Source organism: Canis lupus, chromosome 10, assembly GCF_011100685.1.
Source record: "Canis lupus familiaris isolate Mischka breed German Shepherd chromosome 10, alternate assembly UU_Cfam_GSD_1.0, whole genome shotgun sequence".
Lineage (NCBI taxonomy): Eukaryota > Metazoa > Chordata > Mammalia > Carnivora > Canidae > Canis > Canis lupus.
The window spans coordinates 62,735,366-62,762,050 of NC_049231.1; the positions used below are offsets into that span (position 1 = coordinate 62,735,366).

General features: G+C 36.0%; 1 protein-coding gene across 1 annotated transcript in view; it reads right to left on the reverse strand.

Moving 5' to 3' along the window:
* USP34 (ubiquitin specific peptidase 34) overlaps positions 1-26,685 on the reverse strand; it is a 243,185-nt gene that overhangs the window by 175,841 nt on the left and 40,659 nt on the right. Inside the window, 3 exon segments of the mRNA XM_038551363.1 lie at positions 10,052-10,201; positions 10,361-10,411; positions 16,222-16,642. Coding sequence (XP_038407291.1) covers positions 10,052-10,201; positions 10,361-10,411; positions 16,222-16,642 — 622 coding nt within the window.

Here is a 26,685-nt window from a genome sequence, read left to right on the forward strand (position 1 = left end):
ATAGAAATATAGAAATAATCAATTAAATGAGATGGAATCCAAACTGGAGGTCCTAACAATGAGGGTTAATGAGGAGGAAGAATGTGTGACATAGAACACAAGTTGATGGTAAGGAAGGAAGCTGAGGAAAATAGAGAAAAACAATTAAAAGACCATTAAGGGAAATAAATGACAGTCTCAGAAGGAAAAATCTACGTTTAATTGGGGTTCCAGAGGATGCCGAAAGGGAGAGAGGAACAGAAAGCATGTTTGAACAAATCATAGCTGAGAACTTCCCTAATTTGGGGAGGAAAACAGGCATTCAGATACAGGAGATAGGTCCCCCCCCAAAATCAATAAAATCCGTTCAACACCTCGACATTTAATAGTGAAACTTGCAAATTCCAAAGATAAAGAGAAAATCCTTAAAGCAGCAAGAGACTTATATGGGGAGAACTATTAGATTAACAGCAGATCTGGGATCCCTGGGTGGCGCAGCGGTTGGGCGCCTGCCTTTGGCCCAGGGCGCGATCCTGGAGACCCGGGATCGAATCCCACGTCGGGCTCCCGGTGCATGGAGCCTGCTTCTCCCTCTGCCTGTGTCTCTGCCTCTCTCTCTTTCTCTCTCTGTGACTATCATAAATAAATAAAAATTAAAAAAAAAAAAAAAAAAAAAAAGATTAACAGCAGATCTCTCCACAGAGACCTAGCAGGCCAAATAAAAGGACAGCAGAATAAGGATGGGCAGAATATATTCAGGGTCCTAAATGAGAAGAACATGCAGCCAAGAATACTTTATCCAGCAAGGCTCTCATTCAGAATAGGAGGAGAGATACAGAGCTTCCAAGATAGGCAGAAACTGAAAGAATATGTGACCTCCAAACTAGCTCTGCAAGAAATATTAAGGGGGACTCTGTAAAAGAAAGAGGATGCCCAAAGAAATAATCCACAAAAACAGGGACTGAATAGGTATTATGATGACATTAAATTAATATCTTTCAATAGTAACTCTGAACGTGAATGGGCTTAATGATCCCATCAAAAGACGCAGGGTTTCAGACTGGATAAAAAAGTAAGACCCATCTGTCTACAAGAGACTCATTTTAGACCTAAGGGCACTGACAGCCTGAAAATGAAAGACTGGAGAACCATTTACCATTCAAATGGTCCTCAAAAGAAAGCAAGGGTAGCAATCCTCATATCAGATAAATTAAAGTTTACCCCCAAAGACTGTAGTAAGACATGAAGACGGACACTATATCATACTTAACGGGCCCATCCAACAAGAGGACATAACAATCATGAATATTTATGCCCCTAATGTGGGAGCTACCAAGTATATCAATTAACCAAAGTAAAGACATACTTAGATAATAATACACTAATACTGGGAGACTTCAACACGGTGCTTTCTAAAAATGACAGATTTTCTAAGCACAACATCTCCAAAGAAACAAGAGCTTTAAATGATACACTGGACCAGATGGATTTCACAGATATTTACAGAACTTTACATCCAAACGCAACTGAATACACAGTGTTCTCAAGTGCACATGGAACTTTCTCCAGAATAGACCATACACTGGGTCACAAATCAGGTCTCAATCGATACCAAAAGATTGAGATTGTCCCCTGCATATTTTCAGACCATAATGCTTTGAAACTTGAACTCAATCACAAGAAGAAATTTGGAAGAAATTCAGACACATGGAGGTTAAAGACCATCTTGCTAAAAGATGAAAGGGGTCAACCAGGAAATTAGAGAAGAATTAAAAAGATTCATGGAAACTAAGGAGAATTAAGATACAACCGTTCAAAACCTTTGGGATACAGCAAAAGCAGTCCTAAGAGGGAAATACATTACAATACAAGCATCCCTCAAAAAACTGGAAAAAACTCAAATACACAAGCTAACCTTGCACCTAAAGGAACTGAAGAACAACAAATAAAACCTACACCCAGCAGAAGAGAGATAATAAAGATTTGAGCAGAACTCAGTGAAATAGAAACCAGAAGAACTGTAGAACAGATCAACAAAACCAGGAGTTGGTTCTTTGAAAGAATTAGTAAGATAAACAAATCATTAGCCAGCCTTATTAAAAACAAAACAGAAAAGACTCTAATTAATAAAATCACGAATGAAAAAGGAGAGATCACAACCAATACCAAGGAAATACAAATGATTTTAAAAACATATTATGAGCAGCTATACACCAATAAATTAGGCAATCTAGAAGAAATGGACGCATTTCTGGAAAATTACAAAGTAGCAAAACTGGAACAGGAAGAAGTAGAAAACCTGAACAGGCCAATAACCAGGGAGGAAATTGAAGCAGTAACCAAAAACTTCCCAAGACGCAAAAGTCCAGGGCCAGATGGCTTCCCAGGGGAATTCTATCAAATGCTTTAAAGAAGAAACAATACTTATTCTACTAATGCTGTTCCGAAAGATAGAAAGTGATGGAATACTTCCAAACTCGTTTCATGAGGCCAGCATCACCTTAATTCCAAACCCAGACAAAGACCCCAGCAAAAAGGAGAATTATAGACCAATATCCCAGATGAACACAGAGGCAAAAATTCTCAACAAGATACTAGCCAATAGGATCCAACAATACATTAAGAAGATTATTCACCATGACCAAGTAGGATTTATCCCGGGGATGCAAGGCTGGTTCAACACTCGTAAAGCAATCAATGTGATTGATCATATCAACAAGAGAAAAAACAAGAACCATATGATCCTCTCAATAGATGCAGAGAAAGCATTTGACAAAATACAGCATCCATTCCTGATCAAAACTCTTCAGAGTGGAGGGATAGAGGGAACATTCTTCAGCATCTTAAAAGCCATCTATGAAAAGCCCACAGCGAGTATCATTTTCAATGGGGAAACACTGGGAGCCTTTCCCCTAAGATCAGGGACACAACAGGGATGTCCCCTTCTCACCACTGCTATTTAACATAGTACTAGAAGTCCTAGCCTCAGCAATCAGGCAACATAAAGAAATAAAAGGCATTCAAATTGGCAAAGAAGAAGTCAAACTCTCCCTCTTTGCAGATGACATGATACTGTACATAGAAAACACAAAAGACTCCACCCCAAGATTGCTAGAACTCATACAGCAATTCGGCAGTGTGGCAGAATACAAAATCAATGCCCAGAAATCAGAGGCATTTCTATACACTAACAATGAGACTAAAGAAAAAGAAGTTAAGGAGTCAATCCCATTTACAACTGCACCCAAAAGCAGAAGATACCTAGGAATAAACCTAGCCAAAGAGGTAAAGGATCTATACCCTAAGAACTACAGAACACTTCTGAAAGAAATTGAGGAAGACACAAAGAGATGGAAAAATATTCCATGCTCATGGATTGGAAGAATTAATATTGTGAAAATGTCAAAGCTACCCAGGGCAATTTACACATTTCATACAATCCCTATCAAAATACCATGGACTTTCTTCAGAGGGTTGGAACAAATCATCTTAAGATTTGTGTGGAATCAGAAAAGACCCCGAATAGCCAGGGGAATATTGAAAAAGAAAACCAGAGCTGGGGGCATCACAATGCCAGATCTCAGGTTGTACTACAAAGCTGTTGTCATCAAGACAGTGTGCTACTGGCACACTGACACATAGATCAGTGGAATAGAATAGAGAATCCAGAAGTGGACCCTCAACTCTATGGTCAACTAATATTCGACAAAGCGGGAAAGACTATCCACTGGAAAAAAAGACAGTCTCTTCGATCAATGGTGCTAGGAAAACAGGACAGCCACATGCAGAAGAATGAAACTGGACCATTCTCTTACACCATACACAAAGATAAACTCAAAATGGATGAAAGATCTAAATGTGAGACAAGAATCCATCAAAATCCTAGAGGAGAATGCAGGCAACACCCTTTTTGAACTTGGCCACAGCAACTTCTTACAAGATACATCTATGAAGGCAAGGGAAACGAAAGCAAAAATGAATTATTGGGACTTATGATAAAAAGCTTCTGCACAGGAAAAGAAACAGTCAACAAAACTAAAAGAATGGGACAAGATATTTGCAAATGACCTATCAGATAAAGGGCTAGTATCCAAGATCTATAAAGAACTTATGAAACTCAGCACCAAAGAAACAATCCAATCATGAAATGGGCAAAAGACATGAACAGAAATTTCACAGAGGAAGACATAGTCACGGCCAACAAGCACATGAGAAAATGCCCCACATCACTGGCCATCAGGGAAATACAAATCAAAACCACAATGAGATACCACCTCACACCAGTGAGAATGGTGAAAACTAACAAGACAGGAAACAACAAATGTTGGAGAGGATGTGGAGAAGGGGAACCCTCTTGCGCTGTTGGTGGGAATGTGAATTGGTACAGCCACTCTGGAAAACTGTGTGGAAGTTCCTCAAAGAGTTAAAAATAGAACTCCCCTATGGCCCAGCAATTGCACTGCTGGGGATTTACCCCAAAGATACAGATGCAGTGAAACACCAGGACACCTGCACCCTGATGTTTATAGCAGCAATGTCCACAATAGCCAAACTGTGGAAGGAGTCTCGGTGTCCATCGAAAGATGAATGGATAAAGAAGATGTGGTTTATGTATACAATAGAATATTACTCAGCCATGAGAAACAGCAAATACCCAGCATTTGCTTCAACGTGGATGGAACTGGAGGGTATTATGCTGAGTGAAGTAAGTCAATCGGAGGACAAACATTATATGGTCTTATTCATTTGGGGAATATAAAAAATAGTGAAAGGGAATAAAGGGGAAAGGAGAGAACATGAGTGGGAAATATCAGTGAGGGTGACAAAACATGAAAGATACCTAACTCTGGGAAACGAACAAGGGGTGGTGGAAGGGGAGGTGGGCAGGGGGTTGGAGTGACGGGTGATGGGCACTGAGGGGGGCACTTGACAGGATGAGCACTGGGTGTTATGCTATATGTTGGCAAATCAAACTCCAATAAAAAAAATATACAAAAAAAAATTTACAATGGCACCCAAAATAATACTTAAGAATACACTTAATCAAGGAGATAAAAGATTTATACTCTGAAAACTATAAAACACTGACAAAAGAAATTCAACACAATACAATGCAAAGAAACAGAAAGGCTCATGGGTTTGACAAATATTGTTAAAATATCCATACTACCCAAAACCATCTACAATTTTACAATCTACATATTTAATGCAAACCCGATCCAAATACTGACAGCATTTTTCACAGAAGTAGAAGAATCCAGACTATAATTTATATGGATCCACAAAAGATCTTGAATAGACAAAGCAATCTTGACAAAGGAAAACAAATCTAAGTATTACAATTCCAGATTTCAAGCTGTATTACAAAGCTGCAGTAATCAAGACAGAATGGTACTAGGGGCGCCTCGGTGGCTCAGTCAGTTAAGTGTCTGCTTGGTTTCCACTTGGAAACCAAGTGATCTCCAGGTCACAGGACCCACAATGAAGTGTGGAGTCTGCTTGGGATCCTCTATCTCCCTCTCCTTCTGCCATCCTCTAGCTCACACTCTCTAACATAAATAAATAGGTAGCTCAGTTAGCTAAATGTCTGTCTTTGCCTCAGGTTATGATCTCCAGGTCTGAAATCCAGCCGCATGTCAGGAAACCCTGCTCAGCAGGGAGCCTGCTTGAGCCTCTTCTCTGTCTCCCTCTGCTGCTTCCCCTGCTTGTGTTCTCTCTTCTCTATCAAACAAATAAATCTTTAAAAATAAATCTTAAAAAAAAAAAAAAAACAGTATGGTACAGAGACAAAAACAGTCACATAGATCAATGGACCTGAACAGAAAGCCCATGCCTGGGGGCTCAGTCAGTTAAGAGTCTGCCTTTAGCTCAGGTCACAATCCCCATGTTCCGGGACTGAGCCCCACATCTGGCTCCCTGCTCAGTTGGAAAGCCTCCTTCTCCCTGTCCCACTTCCTCTGCTTGTGCATGCTCTGTGTCAATAAAAAAAGTTTTTACAAATGCTTTAGAACAGAAAGCCTAGAAATAAACCAAGTATATGGTCATAAAGAAGACATGAACACAATGGGAAAAAGCCTCTTTAACAAATGGTATTGGGAAAACTAAATAGTTGCATCCAGAAAGAATGGAATTGGACTACTTTCTTACACAATACAAAAAACATAAACTCAACGTGGATTAAGGCCTTAAATATAAGACCTGAAACAACAAAAGTCCTAAAAGCTCTGACATTAGCCACAGAAACATTTTTCTAGATATATCTCCTGAGGCAACAGAAACCAAAACAAAAATAAACTACTGGGACTACATCAAAATAAAAAGTCTTGGGGGTGCCTGGGTGGCTCAGTTAGTTAAGCATATGCCTTCGGCTCAGGTCACAACCTCGGGGTCCTGGAATCAAGACCCATGTCAGGTTCCAGCCCCAAACTGGGCTCCTTGCTTAGCAAGAAGTCTGCTTCTCCCTTTCCCTCTCCCCTCCCTGTTCATGCTCTCTCACTCACTCTGGAGTAAATTTTAAAAAATAAAAATTTTGAAGTCTCTGCACAGTAAAGGAAACAATAAAACAAAAAGGCAACCTACTGAATGGGAGAAGATACTTGCAAATGACATATCTGATAAAGGGTTAATATCCAAAATACATAAAGAACTTAAGCAACACATACGTACAAAAAACAATCCAATTAAAAATAGGCAGAAAATATTAACATATTTCTCCAAAGAAAACATACAGATGGCTAGCAAACACATGGAAAGATACTCAACATCACTCATCATCAGGGAAATGAAAATGAAAATCACAATGATACCACCTCATACCTGTCAGAATGGCCAATATAAAAAATACCAAAAAAAAAAAAAAAATGCTGACAAGGATATGGAGAAAAAGGAACCCTCCTTCACTATTGGTAGGAATGCAAAATGACACAGCCACCATGGAAAACAGTACAGAGGTTCCTGAAGGAAATAACAGAACTACCCTACAATACAGTAATGACACTACTGGGTATTTTACTGTAGCATTACTTACAATAGCCAAACTATGGAAGCAGCTCAAGTATCCACTGACAAATAAATGATTAAAGAAGATGTCGCACATATGTAATGGAGTATTACTCAGCCATAGAAGAATAAAATTTTGGCATTTTCAAGGACATGGATAGAGCTAGAGAAAGTATAATACAAAGCTAAATAAATCAGTCAGAGAAAGATAAATGCCATATGAATTCATCACTCATATGTGGAATTTAAGAAACAACAAATGAGTAAAGGAAAATAAGAGACAAAACCAGAAATTCTTAACTGTAGAGAACTGATAGTTATGAGAGGGGATGAGGGATGAGAGAGATGAGGAAAATAGAGGATGGGGATTGAAAAAGTGTGTTTTTAATGATGAAATAAAATAAAATGATTAAAAAATTATTATCAGGGGTGCCTGGCTAACTCAGTCTGTAGAGCATGCGACTTGTGATCTCAGAGTGATAATTCTGAGCCCCACAATGGGCATGTAGCCTACTTCAAAGAAAAAAATAAATACTGTTAAAAAAAAAAAAAAAAGAAAAAAACAAGTCTATACAGAAACAAAGAAAATTATGAGAGAAATTTAAGAACACGTAAATAAAAATACATTTACCATATTTAGAGATAAAGAGACTCAATACTGCAGAGATGACCATTCTCTTAAATCAACAGATTCATGGTAACCCAAAAGGTATATATGCAGAAATAAGGCATTGATTCCAAAGAGAAAGTTCCACAAGGAGCCAAAACGCTCTTTAAAAATGATAGGGTATGGCGACGTAATATACAGCACGTTGTCTATAATCAACTACATTGTATTGCATATGTGAAAGTTGCCAAGTAAGAATTAATTCTTAAAAGTTCTCATGATAAGGGCAGCCCCTGTGGCTCAGCAGTTTAGTGCCACCTTCAGCCCAGGGTGTGATCCTGGAGGCCCGAGATCAAGTCCCACATTGGGCTCCCTGCATGGAGCCTGCTTCTCCCTCTGCCTGTGTCTCTGCCTCTCTCTCTCTCTCTCCTGAGTAAATAAATAAAATCTTAAAAAAAAAAAAAAAAGTTCTCATGATAAGAAAAAAGAATTGTTAACTATGAATAGGAATGGATGTTAACTAGACTTATTGTGATTTTGCAATATATACAAATATTGGTTTACTACATTCTATATCTCAAACTAATATAAGCTATATGTCAATTATACTTTACAAAAAAAAAGAATGACAGATTAATTAGAACTCCCTTTACCAGACAGCAAGTCTGGTTATGAAGCTCCAGAAATTAGGATGCTGGGCAAATAGCTAAAGATTAAGCAAAGAGACCAATGTAGTGTATTAAAAATCCCAGACCCATGCACATAAAACACCTAATTTATATCAAAAACTCATACTGAGAAATGGAAATGAAGAAAGGATTGTCTTTGCTAAAGTATTGGGACCAATGGTTATCTATAAGAAAAAGAAAATTAGGGGCACCTAGGTGGCACAGTGGGTTAAGGGGTCCAACTCTTGGTTTTGACTTAAGTCATGATGTCAGGGTCATGAGATCGAGCCCTCCATCAGGCTCTACACTCAGCGTGAAGTCCGCCTGAGATTCCTGCCTCCCTCCCTCTACCCCTCCTGCTCACATGCTCTAAAATAAAGCTTTAAAAAGAAATTAATCTTGATCCATTACTCACACCATACACAAAAATCAGTTCCAACTGAGCTGTAATCAAAATGTGAAACAATAGAACTTCTAGAATATAGGAAGATAAGTTCATGACCTTAGGATAAAATAGACTTCATCCACAAATGAAAACATAAGGCTACCGAAATGTTTTTGATAAATTACAAACCATTAAGCCTGAGGAATAATAGCTCTTGATGAGACACAGGAGACACAATGAAAAGCAATCATAGTAGGGAAGAAGATAGTAGCAATTTAAGTATGTCAGACAAAAGATTTGCATATAAAATATGTAAGGAATCTATACATCTGTAAGGAAAAAAGCAGATTATGTGATCTTTTCACAACAGATAAAAGACTTGAACAGGTACTTATAAAAAACCAAATGGTAAATAAGCCTATGAAACAGTGCTCAATTTTAAGCCTATGCAACAATGTTCAATTTCATTACAGGCATACCTCGGAAATATTACAGGTTCGGTTCTGCTCCTCCATTATAAAGCTAGTATGGACATTAAGCAAGTCAAATGTTTCTGGTTTACCAGTGCACATGAAGTTGTGTTTATACTATACTGTAGTCTATTAACTATGAAGCAGCATATCCAAAAATAATGTAATGTTTAAAATTGAATTAAAATTCTTTATTGTTAAAAAATGCTAACCATCACAGGAGCTTTCAATGACTTGTAATCACTGATCACCATAACAAATATAAAAATAATGAAAAATTTTGAAATGTTCCAAAAGTTACCAAAGTGACACAAACACAAAGTGAGCAAATGCTGTTGGAAAAAATGGCATCAACTGACTTGCTTGACACAGGATGCCACAAACCATCATTTTGTAAAAATCTCAGTATATGGGAAGCACAAAAAAACAAAGTTCAATAAAACAAAAAATCTCTCTGCTACCATACTTATTGTGCTTCACAGTAACTGACATTCACAACATATATGTTCTTTAAAAATGCAGAAAAATGGTAGTAGGTCTTGTAATACAGACCAAAGTCAGGCACATGAGTTCTCTAAGTTAACCATCTTTCAAGTAAAACTCTAAAAACCCAAAAATTTCCCCGCACAAACTCCCAAGCAAGGAAAGTTAGAATCAAGAGAAGATTCTTGTGAATAGCTACCTATATTATATTTTACAAGTAGTAAATGGCTAAATTTACTTATTTTAAATTCATAACTTCTACAAATTCAAAAACACTTTTAAACAAATTCCATTTTTATTATAAGATCTTTTAAAAAAAGGCTTCTGAAATCAATTTTTTCAATATAATCCAGGAAATGCACCAATTACTCAAAATTTGTCTTTTATGGACATAAAATTCATGTTATTAAAATTCTAGACATTACTCCCAAGATTAAAACCAATTCCAAATAATACTTACATTAGATACAACTGTAATAAATGCATGTGCTATAAGAAATGGCAATGTTTCAGGAGTTCCAAATTCAAAGCAATCCTTCATGAGAGAAAGGCCATTTTTCCCACAAAACAAACACACATAACGAAGCAAATGCAATGGTACTTCTACATCCTAAGGAAAAAAAATATTTTAAAATTCATCAGGAATAATTTTCATTTTATTACCAATATGGAAAAGATACTGATGAGACATAAAACTAAACTCAAAGACCTACATGAACAGAAAACCAAATTTTCCATAAACCTGAGAATAAGAAAAATAAACACTTACATTCATATCACAGAATGCCCCTAATATGTTGCTTTCTTGGGTTGATATATCCTGATTAAAAAAAAAAAAAAAAAAAGGTAAACACAATTAGGTTATCCTATGACATAATCATCTCCGAAAAAAATAATTTTCTGTGTCTATTAAAAAAATACAATATTCTAAAGACTTGAGTTTATAAAATCTGAAACAGGTTTTGCAATTGCTTCTCATCATGAATAACAGTATCCCTAACTTAAGCTAATATGGCTCAGTTCTAAAATGTATTTTAAGTCTTCTCTAAAGAAACCATTCTATGCTATGTACTATATATTATCTTGCTTTAAACAAAAATGTTTCCATAAAGAATTGTGTTGTTACAAAAATTTAGTAACTTAGTTACGTGGTTTTAAAACTGAGCTCTGGAATTCCCAAAGGTATACTCACAAGTTTCACAATGTGCTTTATATACATATGATTTAAACTACTCTAAAGCACACTCATCTGCTGTTGGTGAAAATATAAACTGGTATGACCTTGTTGGAGGACAATTTGGCAATATTTATCAACATTTAAAATGCATATTCCCTTTGACCCAGCGATACATCTTCTGGTTATTTACACTAACAACTAATAATAGTAGTGCTGGAAAATGTTTAATGATGCTCAATGAAATTATTTATATTTCAAAATTACCAATAAATACCCATTAATTGGATGGCTAATTCAATTGTGGCATAACCATCCAGTGTTTTATGCAGCTTCCAAAAATAAGGTGAATACCATGATGGCTCTTTTTGGGATGACTGAACAATTCTAAAAATGGAGTTTGGTAATGGTTAAATAACTCTATACATTTATTAAAAGGGTTAAAATTATATACTTTAAGCAATTCATTTTTATGCTTATTTCTTTAAAAAGCTATGTACAGGCACAGAAAGATACTATCCTGAATGTTTTTAAAAATCAGGATTAATACAACCTGATTTTCATTACTTTTTATATGTCCAGAAATAATCTGAACTTATTTCCTAACAATGGTTTTTCTTTTTTGAGATGGAAAAAGAAAGGTTCAAGGCTTAAATCTGTAGTTGTATATTCTGTATTTTTTAGTCACACTGAAAATGTTACTTTTATAATCAGAAAGCTAGTAGATACTTTCACCTGAAAAAAGTTAGCTGCCAAAGAAACCTTTATTCATTGCTGTTACATGCTTTATCTTAGTCCCATTGCTGAAATAAAGTTTGAGAACAAATGATCAAGGGCATCACATAAAATTCTCACATTTCAAAATATCAAAAACTGTGCTAAAACAGGTCAAAACATTTGTCAAAGCAAGTATACTAAACCTAAATCCTTTCCTGAGCTTCTCCTGGTAGAACCATAGATAAAGCTTTAAGTTATTCTCACTGAAGCTTTAGTCTTCAACAAGTCCAGAACGTAAAAACACCTATGGTATTAAACAGAGATTCACGGGCCACATGAACCATGCTACATTTTCAGTCTAGGGTCAAGATTTCTAGTGCCCAACAAGGACACAGCTAGAAACTGTCCTTGGCTCAGCTGGTTAAGCATCTGACTTTGGCTCAGACCATGGTCTCAGGGTCCTGGGATGGAGCCTGCTTCTCTCTCTCCTCCAAGCTCCTGTTCTCCCTATCTCTGGGGCTACCTTTGTATCTCTCAAATAAATTTAAAAAAATTTTTTAATAAAATCTTAAAGAAAAAATGTCCTAACAGAATTCTAATCTGATATGTAAAATGTTGCTCATGGACTTGGTTACATACTCAAACGAACGGTTTTATCATTTCTTGTTCCTACTCTGGCTACATGAAGCCATTATCCTAAAGTATCAATGCAATCTCATTTTAAGTAGTATACAAAAAGTTAACATAGATCTATAGGTAACAATAGAAACACTAGGAAACCTACCGAAAAGCTGAATCATTTTTGTTTAAAAAGTTCTAATGTTTTATGATCCCTAAAAAAAAAAAGCCTTAAAAATCCTATCAGTTTAAAACATTTTTGTCCTTTCACAAAAGCTCACATTTACTAAGTAAAATAACGCCATTCTATTTCCAGAAGTAAAAAAGGAATCTGCCTATTACTTTAAAAGAAAATAGGGATGCCTGGGTGGCTCAACAGTTAAGCATCAGCCTTTGGCTCTAGGTGTGATCCTGGGGTCCTGGGATCGAGGCCTGCATCAGGCTCCTGGCAAGGAGCCTGCTTCTACCTCTGCCTATGTCTCTGCCTCTCTTTGTGTCTCATGAATAAATAAATCTTTAAAAGAATAAAATAAAATAAATGAGTAATTCTACGTCTAATTAAACAAATGTTAAAAAAAACAAAAAGAAAATGTTGCTCCCTGATAAACTATGATAAAAGGAAAGCTAGTGGATTAGGAATATAATTTTTGCTTAAGAAGAAGTCATTAGCATGGAAATCAGACAGTAGTGACAGTTCCCCAACTGTGGGAATATATTACAAATTACTAAACTATATACATTATGAGTGAATTTAGAATTTTTTTAAAGGTTTATTTATTTATTCATTCATTCATTCATTCATGAGAGATACACAGAGAGAGGCAGAGACACAGGCAGAGGGAAAAGCAGGATACTCGCAGAGAGCCCGGTGTGGGATTCCAACCCAGGACCCCTGGGATCGGGCCTGGGCCAAAGGCAGCCGCTCAACCGCTAAGCCAACCAGGCGTCCCTAGAATTTTTTCAATTTAATAAGGAGTAAAATTTGTCAGTGCCAAGTGGCAAGAGAAAACCAAAACAGATTCAGAAATTTGGAACATAATGTACTTATTTAGTCTATCTAATCATACTACACAGATTTAACAAGCACACTGCTTTCTCTTCTTTCTATAATTTTTATACTCATTTCACTTAGAATAAAAACTTAAAATACTGGGGCAATATATCATAGATTTACATATAATGATTCAGGATTAAAAAAGAATGTAACAGCTCCTGCCCCCACAAAAAAAGTTTAACCTGAATTAAATATTACTTATTTCTAATTACATCTTTTAAAATATTATCAACTTTGATAGGAAAGAAAAAAGGATACAGACAGGAAGGGATGGGGGAAGAGAAGGGGCTCCAAGTTCCTATCCTATTACTGACAATAGATTCAACAGCTACAGAGGTTAGTTTGAAGTGATTGAGAAACAGTGTAGCAGAATGACTTGAATTCTACAACTGCCTCAACAATATACTGTGCAAGAGTGACCAAAAAGTTTAACCTGTGTAAGCCAATTCCTCTTGGGGCTCCTGGTTGACTCAGTCAGAGGAGCATGCAACTCTTGATCTTAGAGTCATGAGTTCAAGCCCCATGCTGGGTGTAGATATTAAATAACAAAAAAAAAAAAAAAAAGGCTAATTCCCTCTTATATGAAATAAGGTGGTTAATTAGGTTTCTTAAGTCACAGCTATCTAAATAAATACTGTTACATGAGTACTGAAATCATTTTCTAAAGCATCTTGGATCTATTCCTCTTTAGAAAAGTCAAAATCAAAATTAAAGAGGACTATTCCCATTTAAACCACATGGCTACTAGGATAGAAACTATAAACTTCAAGTATCTGTAACAGATCATTACTAACATAATAGAAAACCTGGGAAACAGCTCTATTATGAACAGAGTATTACAGAAGCACACAAATTCCATATAAGGAGATTTCAGTGTAACACTATATTACATTATATCTAAGGTTGTTTTTTATTAGAATTTTACCAGAAAGACATCATGAAACTATTGTTTTCAACCAAGTAGTCACATGGAATGACCCTTAAGAACAGTAATAATGAGGCACTTTATTTCAAAAGAGAAAGTAGAGAAGCATATCCAAATATGCTTATATTTGGAGATTTTTTTTTCTAACGATTTTTAAAAATGGTAAACAGTGAGCAAATTGATTTCAGGAAGAAAATAGATGAGACGTGGCATTGACATAATTCTATTGTTAAGAAGTCTTAAACTGGAAAATTTTATGAAAAAACTTTGCATGAATTTCATATATCTGGGTCCCTAATCGAATTATTTTCAGTATATTTCAATTATCAATTTAAGGCTTTAAAAACACTATTCACATGGTGTTCAGATTAAATTTTGCTTGCTTGTACAAACAGACTCCATTTGTTGAAAAAGGATTCTGAGCTGACATTTTTTAAGGATGTTTACTAAATATCTCACATCGTTTAAGATTCATTAAAAGATTCTGTATGAAAAAATAAGAAACTAAGAATTCTAGAAGGCAGAGTACAATCTGACTTAAAATAATCTTATGCAGAATTCCAACTGAGGAAATACCTACCTCCTGGGCTGTGTTTTTAAGTAGTCTCAATTCAATATGAAAACATTTTCAGTAAAGGATTATTTTTTTTTCAAGATGAAGAAAGAAGTTTAAGTCATTATGAAAGATATAGAACAGATAAGCCAGAGAAAATAGGCAGATTTCTTTCTTAAAGCATGTGATAGAAATGTTAAAGTTCACAATGAAATGTTACCCCCTCCTACCACCCAGAGATGGGAGTCTACTTCATACCCCTTTGAATCCTTGTTAATTGTTTCAACCAACGGAGTGTGGGAAAATTTATACCATATCGTTTCAGAGACTGGACCGTAAGAGGCCTCATAACTTACACATTCACCTTCTTCGATCAATGCTAAGACTACCATGTAAAGCAGCCAATCAATTCTAGTGGAGAATGCGAGGCCATATGGAGAAAAACCAAGGAGCCCTAAATACCACCCAGCACCAACTGTCAGACATATGAGAATCATGTTGGACCTTCAAAGTCTTCCCACTTTCAAAGCAAAGGTATTGCCTAAGTGAGGCTACATAAAACCAATAGAGGAACTATCTAGCCAACTCAGAGAATAATGAGAAATAATAAATCTCTATTGTTGCAGGCTACTTACATAATACATTACATATAACTGTCTCAATTGCCACCATGTGTACAAAGCAATGCCATCAACTAAATAAACCTAAGGTTGTTTTTAAACTCTTGGAAAAGCTGCAAAAATATCAGTTATTCCATAAGAAAGTACTATCATTTAAAACTATTAGTTCGGGATCCCTGGGTGGCACAGCGGTTTAGCGCCTGCCTTTGGCCCAGGGCGCGATCCTGGAGACCCAGGATTGAATCCCACGTCGGGCTCCCGGTGCATGGAGCCTGCTTCTCCCTCTGCCTGTGTCTCTGCCTCTCTCTCTCTCTGTGACTATCATAAATATATAAAAATTTAAAAAAATAAATAAATAAAACTATTAGTTCATGGGGATCCCTGGGTGGCTCAGTGGTTTAGCGCCTGCCTTTGGCCCAAGGCATGATCCTGAAAACCCGGGATCAAGTCCCGCATCTAGCTCCCTCTTCTCCCTCTGTCTACGTCTCTGCCTCTCTCTCTGTCTCTAATGAATAAATAAATAAAATCTTAAAAATAATAATAATAAATAAAACTATTAGTTCAGGAATAGTTTAAGTTTTTTAATGAAAGGAATCCCTAATTCTGTTACCAATATTTATGAAAATGAAATTCAAAATTCCAGATGCTTCTTTTTCCTAAATTATTACTTTTTGGAAAATTGTCCAGTAAGTAGAGCATAGATGTATACCAGCAAAATGTTTAAATCACTGACAGTTTAATTTTTATGAGTTCAATGTATAAATCTTTCCTTAATAGGACTATAGTGAACAAATGCCAAACCAAGTTGCTGCAGAAATGATCTAGAGAAAACCAGAATACTTTTCCTAACCACAGTGTTTTATAAATTTTTCCATCAACAATACCTCTGTCTTCACATTTATTCTTAAGTGAGAAACTGTCAACATAACTTGATATTACTTAACATTAACAATACCTATGTTTACATACCTCTATAGTAGGATGAGTATTATGCTTGTAAGCAGTATATAAAGGAAACTGGATTTGAAAAATTTTTGCCACACATAGTAAGAGTTTTTCCTTTTCATCTGTACTCCATAAACTAAAAGGATCACAACTCTTTGAAGATTCCTCTTCAGTCAGATTACAAATTCTTGTAGAGTTTGGTTTTTTTTCTATCGATTTTTGTCGTTCTGTACTTCCTTCATTACACTCTCTTTCTATATTCAGTGGTTCTTCCACTTGATTAGTCTCATCTTGCCACGTGGAATCTATGTTAATAGTAGCACAATGTTTACAAAGCTGGTCCCGGAGTACTTGAACTTGGGCAATCACTAAGTTAATAAGTGCACATACTACTTGGTTAAAAATCTCCAAATGCTTATATTCCTTGAAGCAGCATAGACATTGCCTATAAGAGAAAGAAAATGTTTTAATTAATGCTTTCTAGGGAGATAACAATTATGTATTTCAAGTATGTAATACAAAAGATACAAATATAAGCAAATACTAAAGTACTTTTTTTTTTTTTTAAGTTTTTACTTCTTCCTTCCTGATAGGGTAACACCATAATAATTTATAAAGTTAGTATCACACCAAATACTGGTACGTTGGTTAATACAAAGTTAACTAATACTAACCTAATACTAGGTTAACAATTATAGTCTTCAGTTTTATGTGTATTTATCCGCCTTTCTACACAAAGAACAATTTAAAAACAAGAATTACGGCATATATCTTTGCTTCTCTAAGTGAGTACTAAATACTGAGTACTAAATATATGTTTAATAAATATCAGGAACCTGGCTAAAATAAAAACCTTATTAGTAAAGCTAATTATTTTACACAAAGGGATTTATAGTCAACTAATAAAAAGCTGTATTTTAACATTAATAATTCGCTTGAGGGTAGTGGTGCTGCCTCTTGATTTCAGCTCACAGCTCAGGTCATGGTGTTGGGAGTCCCGAGATAGAGCCCTACATTGGGCTCCATTCAGTCTTCTTCAGGATTCTCTCTCCCCCTCTGCCCTTCTCCCTATTTGTTCACTCTCTCTCTCTAAAGTAAGTAAATAAATCTTAAAATAATAATTTGCTTGAAGGCTAACTTGGGAAGGACAATCTTATACTATTTGGCTGATTAAAAAAGCATTTAAGAATAACACATACATTTAACACTATTCAGTGTGTATATATGCGTGTGTGTGTGTATAAATAAATATAGAAGAGTCAGTAATTCCTACACCCAAATCTAGTTCTTAGACATGTTCAATTAGCATAATGCCTGGCAATACTGTGGATAACCAAAGAGTCTGGTAAATCAAATAAATTATACTCAAGTACCAGATTCTAAGAATCACTACACACAGGGGCATCTGGGTGGCTCAGTCGGTTCAGCACCTACCTTCAGCTCAAGTCATTATCTTGGGGTCCTGGGATGAAGCAACCCTGGCAGACTCTAGGGAGGCTGATTCTCTCCCTCTGCACTGCACCCCACCCCCCGCCCTGCTTGCACTCTCTCAAATAAATAAATCTTAAAAAAAAAAAAAAATAGGGTGTCTGGGTGGCTGAGTCAATTAAACATCTGCCTTCAGCTCGGGTTGTGATCCCAAGGTCCTGGGATTGAGTCCCATGTCAGGCTCCCTGCTCAGTGGGAAGTCTGCCTCTCCTTCTGCCCCTCCTTGCCTATACTCTCACTCTCTCAAATAAAATGCATGAAATCTTTAGAAAAAGTAAAAAAGGATAACTGAATCCAATGATGGATGACAATAAACTATTACTTACAATTTGTACTTATCAAACAATCTATACCGTAGTCCAAATAGAGCACCAACTCCCTATATGACCATGTAGACATAATTTCATTTCTCCTAGTGTGGCAGATTTGAAGTATAGACACAAATTCTTTAATATTCTTCCCTTTAAAAAGTGAAGCCCAATTTTCCTTCCTCCGAATGTGGAGCAGACTTAATGACTAACGTCTAAACAATGGAATGTGGCAGAAATGACTGTGTGACATCAGAAACTAGGTCATAAGAGGCACTGCCACTCAGCCTTGCTCTCTTCTGATCACTCACTCTGAGGGAAGACAGTTATGTCGTAAGTTAGTCAAGGAGCCCATGGAGCAGGCCACAGGAGAGAAAAAAATGAGCACTGGTCCCACTACCAAGCAGCACCAACTTGCCAATGAAGCACAGGGAGTAAATAGGACTAAATGAAAGATACAGTTAAAACCTGCTGGTTCCCTAGGGCAGCCCAGGTGGCTCAGTGGTTTAGCGCTGCCTTCAGCCCAGGGCCTGATCCTGGAGACCCGGGATTGAGTCCCATGTTGGGCTCCCTGCATGGAGCCTGCTTCTCCCTCTGCCTGTGTCTCTGTCTCTCTGTTTCTCATGAATAAATAAATAAAATCTTAAAAAAAAAAAAAAAAAAAAAAAAAAGCCTGCTGGTTCCTAACCCAGACAGCCAGGATACAATTTCTACTTGATTCGTGGAAACAATAAAATCTTCCCATACATAAAATGAACAAGATAAACCCTGGAAAACCAGATGCTAAAGAAGACTCAGATAATACAAGAAAAAGAAAACAAGAAAATTAAGTGAAACTATGACTAACTGGTGAACCTCAACTAACCTTCCTTGACTAACAGCCAGACTAAGGCCAAGACAAAGATATTTCTCTTACAGAATATGAATGATCTAAAAGAAAAGCCCATTTACCCCTGGTAATGAAGCTTGCTCAGCATTTTACCATCCTACAATGTAGACCAACATCTGAGATACCCCCATCCACACAGAACTTCCAATCCATCTTTCAGTGCCCATCTCATAACCGTGAAAGGATAACCAATGAGACTTGCAAGGAAAGTTGCATCACCAAGGGTAGATCAAAACAAATGATAAAAAAAAATTTTTTTGAGAAAGTAGATAAAAAGCAAAAAAAGAAAAAAGGTTTTAATTTACATCCTCAGAGACAAAAGATACTGGACCACTGTGAACAAGAACAAAATACCATTAAAATACATTCAAAGTACAAAATAGAGCTCTTCAATGTGTACAAATATATACTGCTTAGCTTTTGCATATGTGTCAGTCACAAATTAAAAACCAATTACAATTATAGCAATTTGACAGAAGAATATACAACTCCTCTTGATCTCAGGATCTTGAGTTTGAGCCCTACATGGGGTATAGAGATTTCTTAAATAAAACTTCAAAAAACTTTTTTAAAGTATACCAATTTGTAGAATTCAACAGAAGGTCCACAAGTAAAATTGTAAAAATCTCTTAGGAAAATAAATTTTAAAAAGATAAGGGGGAGAAAAAAGTGTATCATCATCAATCAAGGACATATATTACCTCACTAATAATACTCCCCAAGATGACAGAAAATATGAGGGTGAGGAAATAAATAACAAAAAATTTCATAACTGAAAAGCCCACCAAAAGACCTATCATGAAATTACTGAAGCAGGGTGGGGGGGGGGGGGGGAGTAATAGATAAACATTTTAAAAGCTTTCACAGAGAATCGAAAGAGTGACAAGGAAAAGCTCAGGAACAAAAATAGCTAATACTTCTCCAAAGCAAGGGGGGGGGGGGAATGGGGGTGTGGGGAGAGACTGGCTAACTCAATCTGTAGGGCATGCAAATCCTGATCTCAGGGTCCTAAGTTCAAGCCCCAAAGTGGGCATAGAGCTTACTTTAAAAAAATAAATAAAGGGGGATCTGTGTGATACGAATGATAAAGCATCCAATTCTTGGTTTCAGCTCAGGACATGATTTCAGAGTCCTAAGGTCGAGCCCCACAACAGCTCTGTACTCAGAATGAAGTCTGCTTGAGATTCTCTCTCGCTCTCCCTCTGACATTCCTGCTCACGTGCGCGCTCTCTCAAATAAAAAATAAATTTTAAGTAAATAAATAATAAATAAAAATTTAAAGCTCTCAGCACACTATCAGAAGTTAGAACACAATGGAGCAGTACTTTTAAATTTCTGAAAGAAAAATACTTTCCATCTAGAATTCTGTATCCAAAAGACTTCAGTAAGATTAAGAGTAGAATAGATACTTTAAGGTCTGAAATGTCTAAAATAATTTGTTCCCCATGCACCCCTTCTCAGAAAAGATGCCATTCTGACAAAACAAAGAAGAAAACCAATAAAAATGTCAACACAGCATCCAGGAAACTGGAGATCCAAAACAAAAGAAAATCAAAAGAAGTTTCAAAGATGATCTGAAGATATCAATACATGGAATAGGAAGATAAAGACCAAAGGAGAGTCAGGACAGGGGAAAGGGAAGGAAATAACAGATCATATGATGCTGCATAAAAATATTAAAAGTAGTACTAAGAAAGATTGAAGAGTTGGAAAGAATTAGTGATTCATAACTAGAAAATTATAAAAAACAAGCCAGTAGACTCTAGGAAACAAACCAACAAAAAACCCACACAAAAGATAAACAAGAATTTATTTCTTGTAAAATATAAAATGAACCAAAGAACCTTTTCTGGCTCACCACTGAGCAGAGTTGTTATTTTTAGAATTATCCTGAGAGAATGGGGAAGGATGAAAGAATGTAATCTTTATATATCAGAAACCAAAGTTCATAGTTTACTTAAAATTGATGAAAGAACAGCAGTATCATAATACCATTTCAGAATACAGAGGTTAATACCAAAGCCAACATCTGAAAGAGTTGAAAGCAGAAGGGGAGCGGAGGAGATAGGGGACAATGAACTTTATTACAGGCCTTTTTCTGTGTTTACTTTTTAAACTGCACACAAGGGTCATAATCTCAGGGTCCTAGGATCAGGCCCCACTTTGGAATCCTTGCTCAGCAGGGAGTCTGTTTCCTTCCTCTGCCCCTCCCCCCTCACTTTGTGCTCTCTTAAATAGAATCCTTAAAAACATAATAAACTATGTATACATTTATACACTAATCTGAGACACACCCCTCCACTACCTAAATTTATCCTATTTTCTCCTTAGTCCTACCGCTATTATTACTAGCATGCTAAGACTTTCTTACCCAATTAGTTATATGCTGCTTGAGCAGAGTATGCTTACATTTAAAGAATATGCTTAGTAGGCTTAGAGAGAACACACCTTATCATAATGAAGGCCTTATATGAAAAACCCACAGTAACATCTTAGCAATGGTGACAAACTTAGGTTTCCCCCAAGATCAGGAACAAGATAAGAATATCTACTCTCACCACTTTCATTTAACATGAGAATTTCTAGCCATAGCAGACAGAAAAAGGAGGGGAAAAGTATCCAAATTGGTAAAGAGGAAATAAAATTTTCACTATTTGCAAATGACATACTATATATACAGTATCTTAGAGACTCCACCAAAAAGCTAGAACTGAAGAATTCAGTAAAATCCCAACATACAAAATCAGTGTACAGAAATCCACTGTACTTCTATACATTAATAATGAAGAGCAGAAAAACCACTCCATTTATAATGGCACCAAAAATATAATACACAGGAATACACTTGATCAAGGAAGTAAAAGACCTGTACTCTGAGAACTACAGAACACTTATGAAATTCAAGATAACACAAAGAAATGTAAAGACATTCCATGCTTATGGGTTCAAAGAACAAATGTTAAAATGTCCATACTACCCAAAGCAATCTACAGATTTAATGCAACCCCTATCCAAATACCAACAGCATTTTTCACAGAATTAGAATAAACAATCCTAAAATTTGTATGGAACCCCAGAAGAACTCAAAAAAGAAAAATCTAAAAAACAACCTATCTGGAGGTATCACAATTCTAGACTTCAAGTTGTATTACAAAGCAGTAGTTAGTAATCAAAACAGTAAAGTACTAGCACAAAAACATAAATCACATAAATCAATGGAACAGAAGAGAAAGCCCAATAATAAACCCACAATTATATGGTCAATTAATCTTCCATGGAGAAGAAATGGAGATACAATGGGAAAAAGCATCTTCAACAAATGGTGTTGGGAAAACTGGACAGCTCCATGCAAAAAGAATGAAACTGGACCACTTTCTTACACCATACATAAAATATACACTCAAAGTATTAATAAGGACCTATATGTTGAGACCTGAAACCATAAAAATCCTAGAAGAGAGCACAGGCAATAATTTCTCTGACATGAGCCATAGCAAGGTTTCTCCAGATACATCTCCCAAGGCAAAGGAAACCAAAGCAAAAATAAACTATTGGAACTACAACAAAATACAAACTCTCTGCACAGCAAACAACCAACAAAACTAAAAAAGGCAACCTACCAAATGGGAGAAGATGCTTGCAAATGATATATCTGATAAAGGGTTAGTATCCAAAATATATAAAGAACTTACACAATTCAACACACATACACACACAAAATAATCTAATTAAGAATGGGCAGAAGGGCAGCCTGTGTAGCTCAGTGGTTTAGTGCCACCTTTGGCTCAGGGTGTGATTCTGGGGACCAAGGATCGAGTCCCACATCGGGCTCCCTGCATGGTGCCTGCTTCTTCCTCTGCCTGTGTCTCTGCCTCTCTCTCTGTGTCTCTCATGAATAAATAATTTTTTTAAAAAAGGGCAGAAAATATGGACATTTATTTCTCCAAAGAAAACATACAGATGGCCAACAGACACATGAAAAGATACTCATCATCAGGGAAATGCAAATCAAAACCACAATGAGATATCACTTCATACCTGTCAGAATGGCCAAAATCAAAAACACAAGAAACAGGAATTGTTGGCAAGGATGTGGAGAAAAAGACCCTCTTGCACTGTTGGTGGGAATAGAAATTGGTACAGCCACTGTGGAAAACAGTTCAGAGGTTCTTGAACAATTATAAATAGAACTACCCTCTAATACATTAACCATATTACTGGGTATTTACCCTGAGAATAAAAAACACTAATTTGAAAGGATATATGCACCCTCCATATTGATTGCAGAATTATTTACAACAGCCAGGCTATGAAAGAAGCCCAAGTGTCCACTGATAGATGGATGGATAAAGAGGATGTACCATAGATATACACACAGCAGATCATTACTCATATTTTTTAAAAAAAGAAGAAAAAAAAGAGGGACGCCTGGGTGGTTCAGTGGTTGAGCGTCTACCTTTGGCTCAGGGCGTGATCCCAGGATCCTGGGATGGAGCCCCACATCAGACTCCCTGTGAGAAGCCTGCTTCTCCTCCCTGTGTCTCTGCCTCTCTCTCTAATGAATAAATAAAATCCTTAAAAAAAAAATCATGGAACTAGAGGGTACCATGCTAATGAAAATATGTCAGTCAGAGAAAGACAATTACCCATATGATTTCACTCACATGTGGAATTTGAAAAGCAAAACAGATGAACATAAGGGAAGGGAAGGAAAAATAAAACAAGAAGAAAATGGAGGCAAACCATAAGAGATGTTGAGCTCTGAGGATTGCTGAAGAGGAGGAAAGGTGAAGGAAAGGGTAACTCGGTGATGGGCATCAAAGACAACACTTAATATAATGAGCACTAGGTGTTATATGCAACCAATGAATCACTAAATTCCACCCTGGTAACTAATAAAACAATATATATTAACTAAATTCAATTTAAGAATGAAAACAAATGAAATCTTGCCATTTGCGATGACACAGATAGATCCAGAGAGATAATGCTAAGCGAAGTCAGTCAACAAGAAAAGACTAATACCATATGATCTCACTCATATGTGGAATTTAAGAAACAAAGGAATAAAAAGGAAACCATAACACAGATTCTTAACTATAAAGAACTGATGGTTACCATAGGGGATGTGGCTGGAGAGATGGGGTGAAATAGGTGAAGGGGATTAAGAGCATCCTCATCTTGATGAGCACCAAGTAACATACAGAAATGTTGGATCACTATATTGTACACCTAAAACTAATTTAACACTGTATATTAACCATACTGGAATAAAAATTGAAAACAATTTTAAAAAGAACATAATACGATAAAATTTCCTAATGCCTAGCATAAAATACATAGTTCCAATTAACAAATTTTAATACAATTTTCATGAGAAATCTACATGTCAAAACTAAACTGTTTTTTAACTTGGATTCTATAATTCCATCTAACAACATCCAATATTCCAATGGATCTGTCTCTGGCCTGTTACTGTGTTACACATGAAAGGACTGGTAATCCACAGTATCCAACCTTAGCAAAAGTTGTTTATGAACTAATTTGTGAAAAGCACTACTTTAAATAGTGGTCAACATCATTATCTCACTGAATTTATCAATATCCCCAAATTTCTTAATGCCAAAATAAAAGGCAGAGCCTTAGAGAGTGTAGAACATAATATATTTGAAAGCAACAGCTTCTAAAACTGTTCATAAAAATAAAGTTTACTGAGACACCTGGCTTTAGTCAATACTGTATACTAGTCTTTTGATCTCAGGATCAGGTGTTCAAGCCCCATGCTGGATGTAGAGTTTACTTAAAAATTTTAAAGTTTATTGAAACAATGACCAAAAAAAAAAAGCAATAGCCTCAAACATTTAAGATCCATGAATGACAGGTATGAAATATACAATTTTTAAAACTGAAAATACAAAAAGCTGACAGAACCTCACCCTTGCTGGCACCTAGAATTATTTCAGAAGATGAATCATGAAATAAAAAGTAGATTGGAAGAAGACAACGAAGAACCTTTTAAATGTCTACTAAGGAATTTGGAATTTACAAGACAGAAACCTAAGCCTATTTTTGTGATGTTTTAAACAAGTCCAAAAAAGGGCAACATAATTCAATGCTTTATCATCCATATTACTTTCACACCTTTATATGCTTTTATTAACTTGTATTCTTTAATTTATTCTCTTAATCTTCTCTCTCCATTTTGAATTAGTTTTCCTCCCATTCTAATTGCACTATTAATAAAATAATGATAACCTTTTAAACAAACATGTAACTTATCTTACAAATAAAATAAGGAATGGCAGCTATACAACTGCTATAGAGCAATTAAAAATGGTATATGATGACATGGAGAGATTAGGTTGAACGTTGAGTATGTATGAAAAGTCCAATTTTATAAAACAGACATGTAGTAAAATCACATTTTTGTAAAATTTTAAACCGTATGATTCACAAGCTTAAGTCAAGGGTATACAAGAAAAAATTACCAGTTGTTACTCTGGGTAGTGGCATGTTTTTGTTTTTTTTTTTTTATTTTTATTTATTTATGATAGTCACACAGAGAGAGAGAAAGAGAGAGGCAGAAACATAGGCAGAGGGAGAAGCAGGCTCCATGCACCGGGAGCCCAACGTGGGATTCGATCCCAGGTCTCCAGGATGGCGCCCTGGGCCAAAGGCAGGCGCTAAACCTCTGCGCCACCCAGGGATCCCATTTTTTTTTTTTTTTTTTAAACACAGTTTGATTCTCTATTTTCTCAAAGATTTTTACAATGAGTACATAGTTAAATAGTAAGAAAATAATCTAAAATATTAGTAAGTTGTAATGCTTATCAATATTAAATTCTTACCAATATACTATTTTTTAAGTGAACATGCTCCTTCTATCTAATCATTATTCTAATCAATACATTCGAATAATGATTCTTAACCACTGATAATCTAATGAAAACTATTAACACTTTTCTCCTAGAAAACCTATCAGGAACATTTTGTATGAAATGTCATTGGTTCATTAGTATGTTATGGTACATTTATGGACCTCCATGGTCATGGGCCCCTAAATTAATAATTGCCTTTGAAGATTAACTTATTAGTTGCTGTTTATCACCTACAAGAACCACCATGTTAATCTAGGCAACAGTATTTTCCAATGCCCAAGAAAGAAACAGAGGGAGGTAGTAGAAAGGAGGGGGAGGGGAGAGTAGCCAAAAAATTTTTTATCACTGAACACTGGGATCCACCTGAATATTTTATCATCATTTATCTCTTCTTCAGCATGAACAATGAAAAGTCTAACATTCGGGGATCCCTGGGTGGCTCAGCGGTTTGCGCCTGCCTTCAGCCCAGGGCCTGATCCTGGAGACCCGGGATCAAGTCCCACATTGGGCTCCCTGCATGGAGCCTGCTTCTCCCTCTGCCTGTGTCTCTGCCTCTCTCTCTCTCTTGTGTCTCTCATGAATAAATAAATAAAATCTTTAAAAAAAAAGAAAAGTGTAACATTCCACTCTTGGATACTTTTTTACTACCAGCTAAATACTACTATTTATTGACATGTGAATAAAATGATAAAGGTTACAATGTTTTTAGTTCAGCTTTTCACACTTTAGCTTACATAACCTTCAACATGTATACCATCTTCTAAAATAAATTTTAACAATTTTAATTAAGATAGGTATTTATTACTTTTGTCAGGTACTGTACTAAGCACTTGGTCTCTTCACAATCTAAGTAGTGACATCATTATTCTGATTTCACAAATGAAGTAAGAAACTTACAAGCCAACTAATTTGTCATAATCATCTA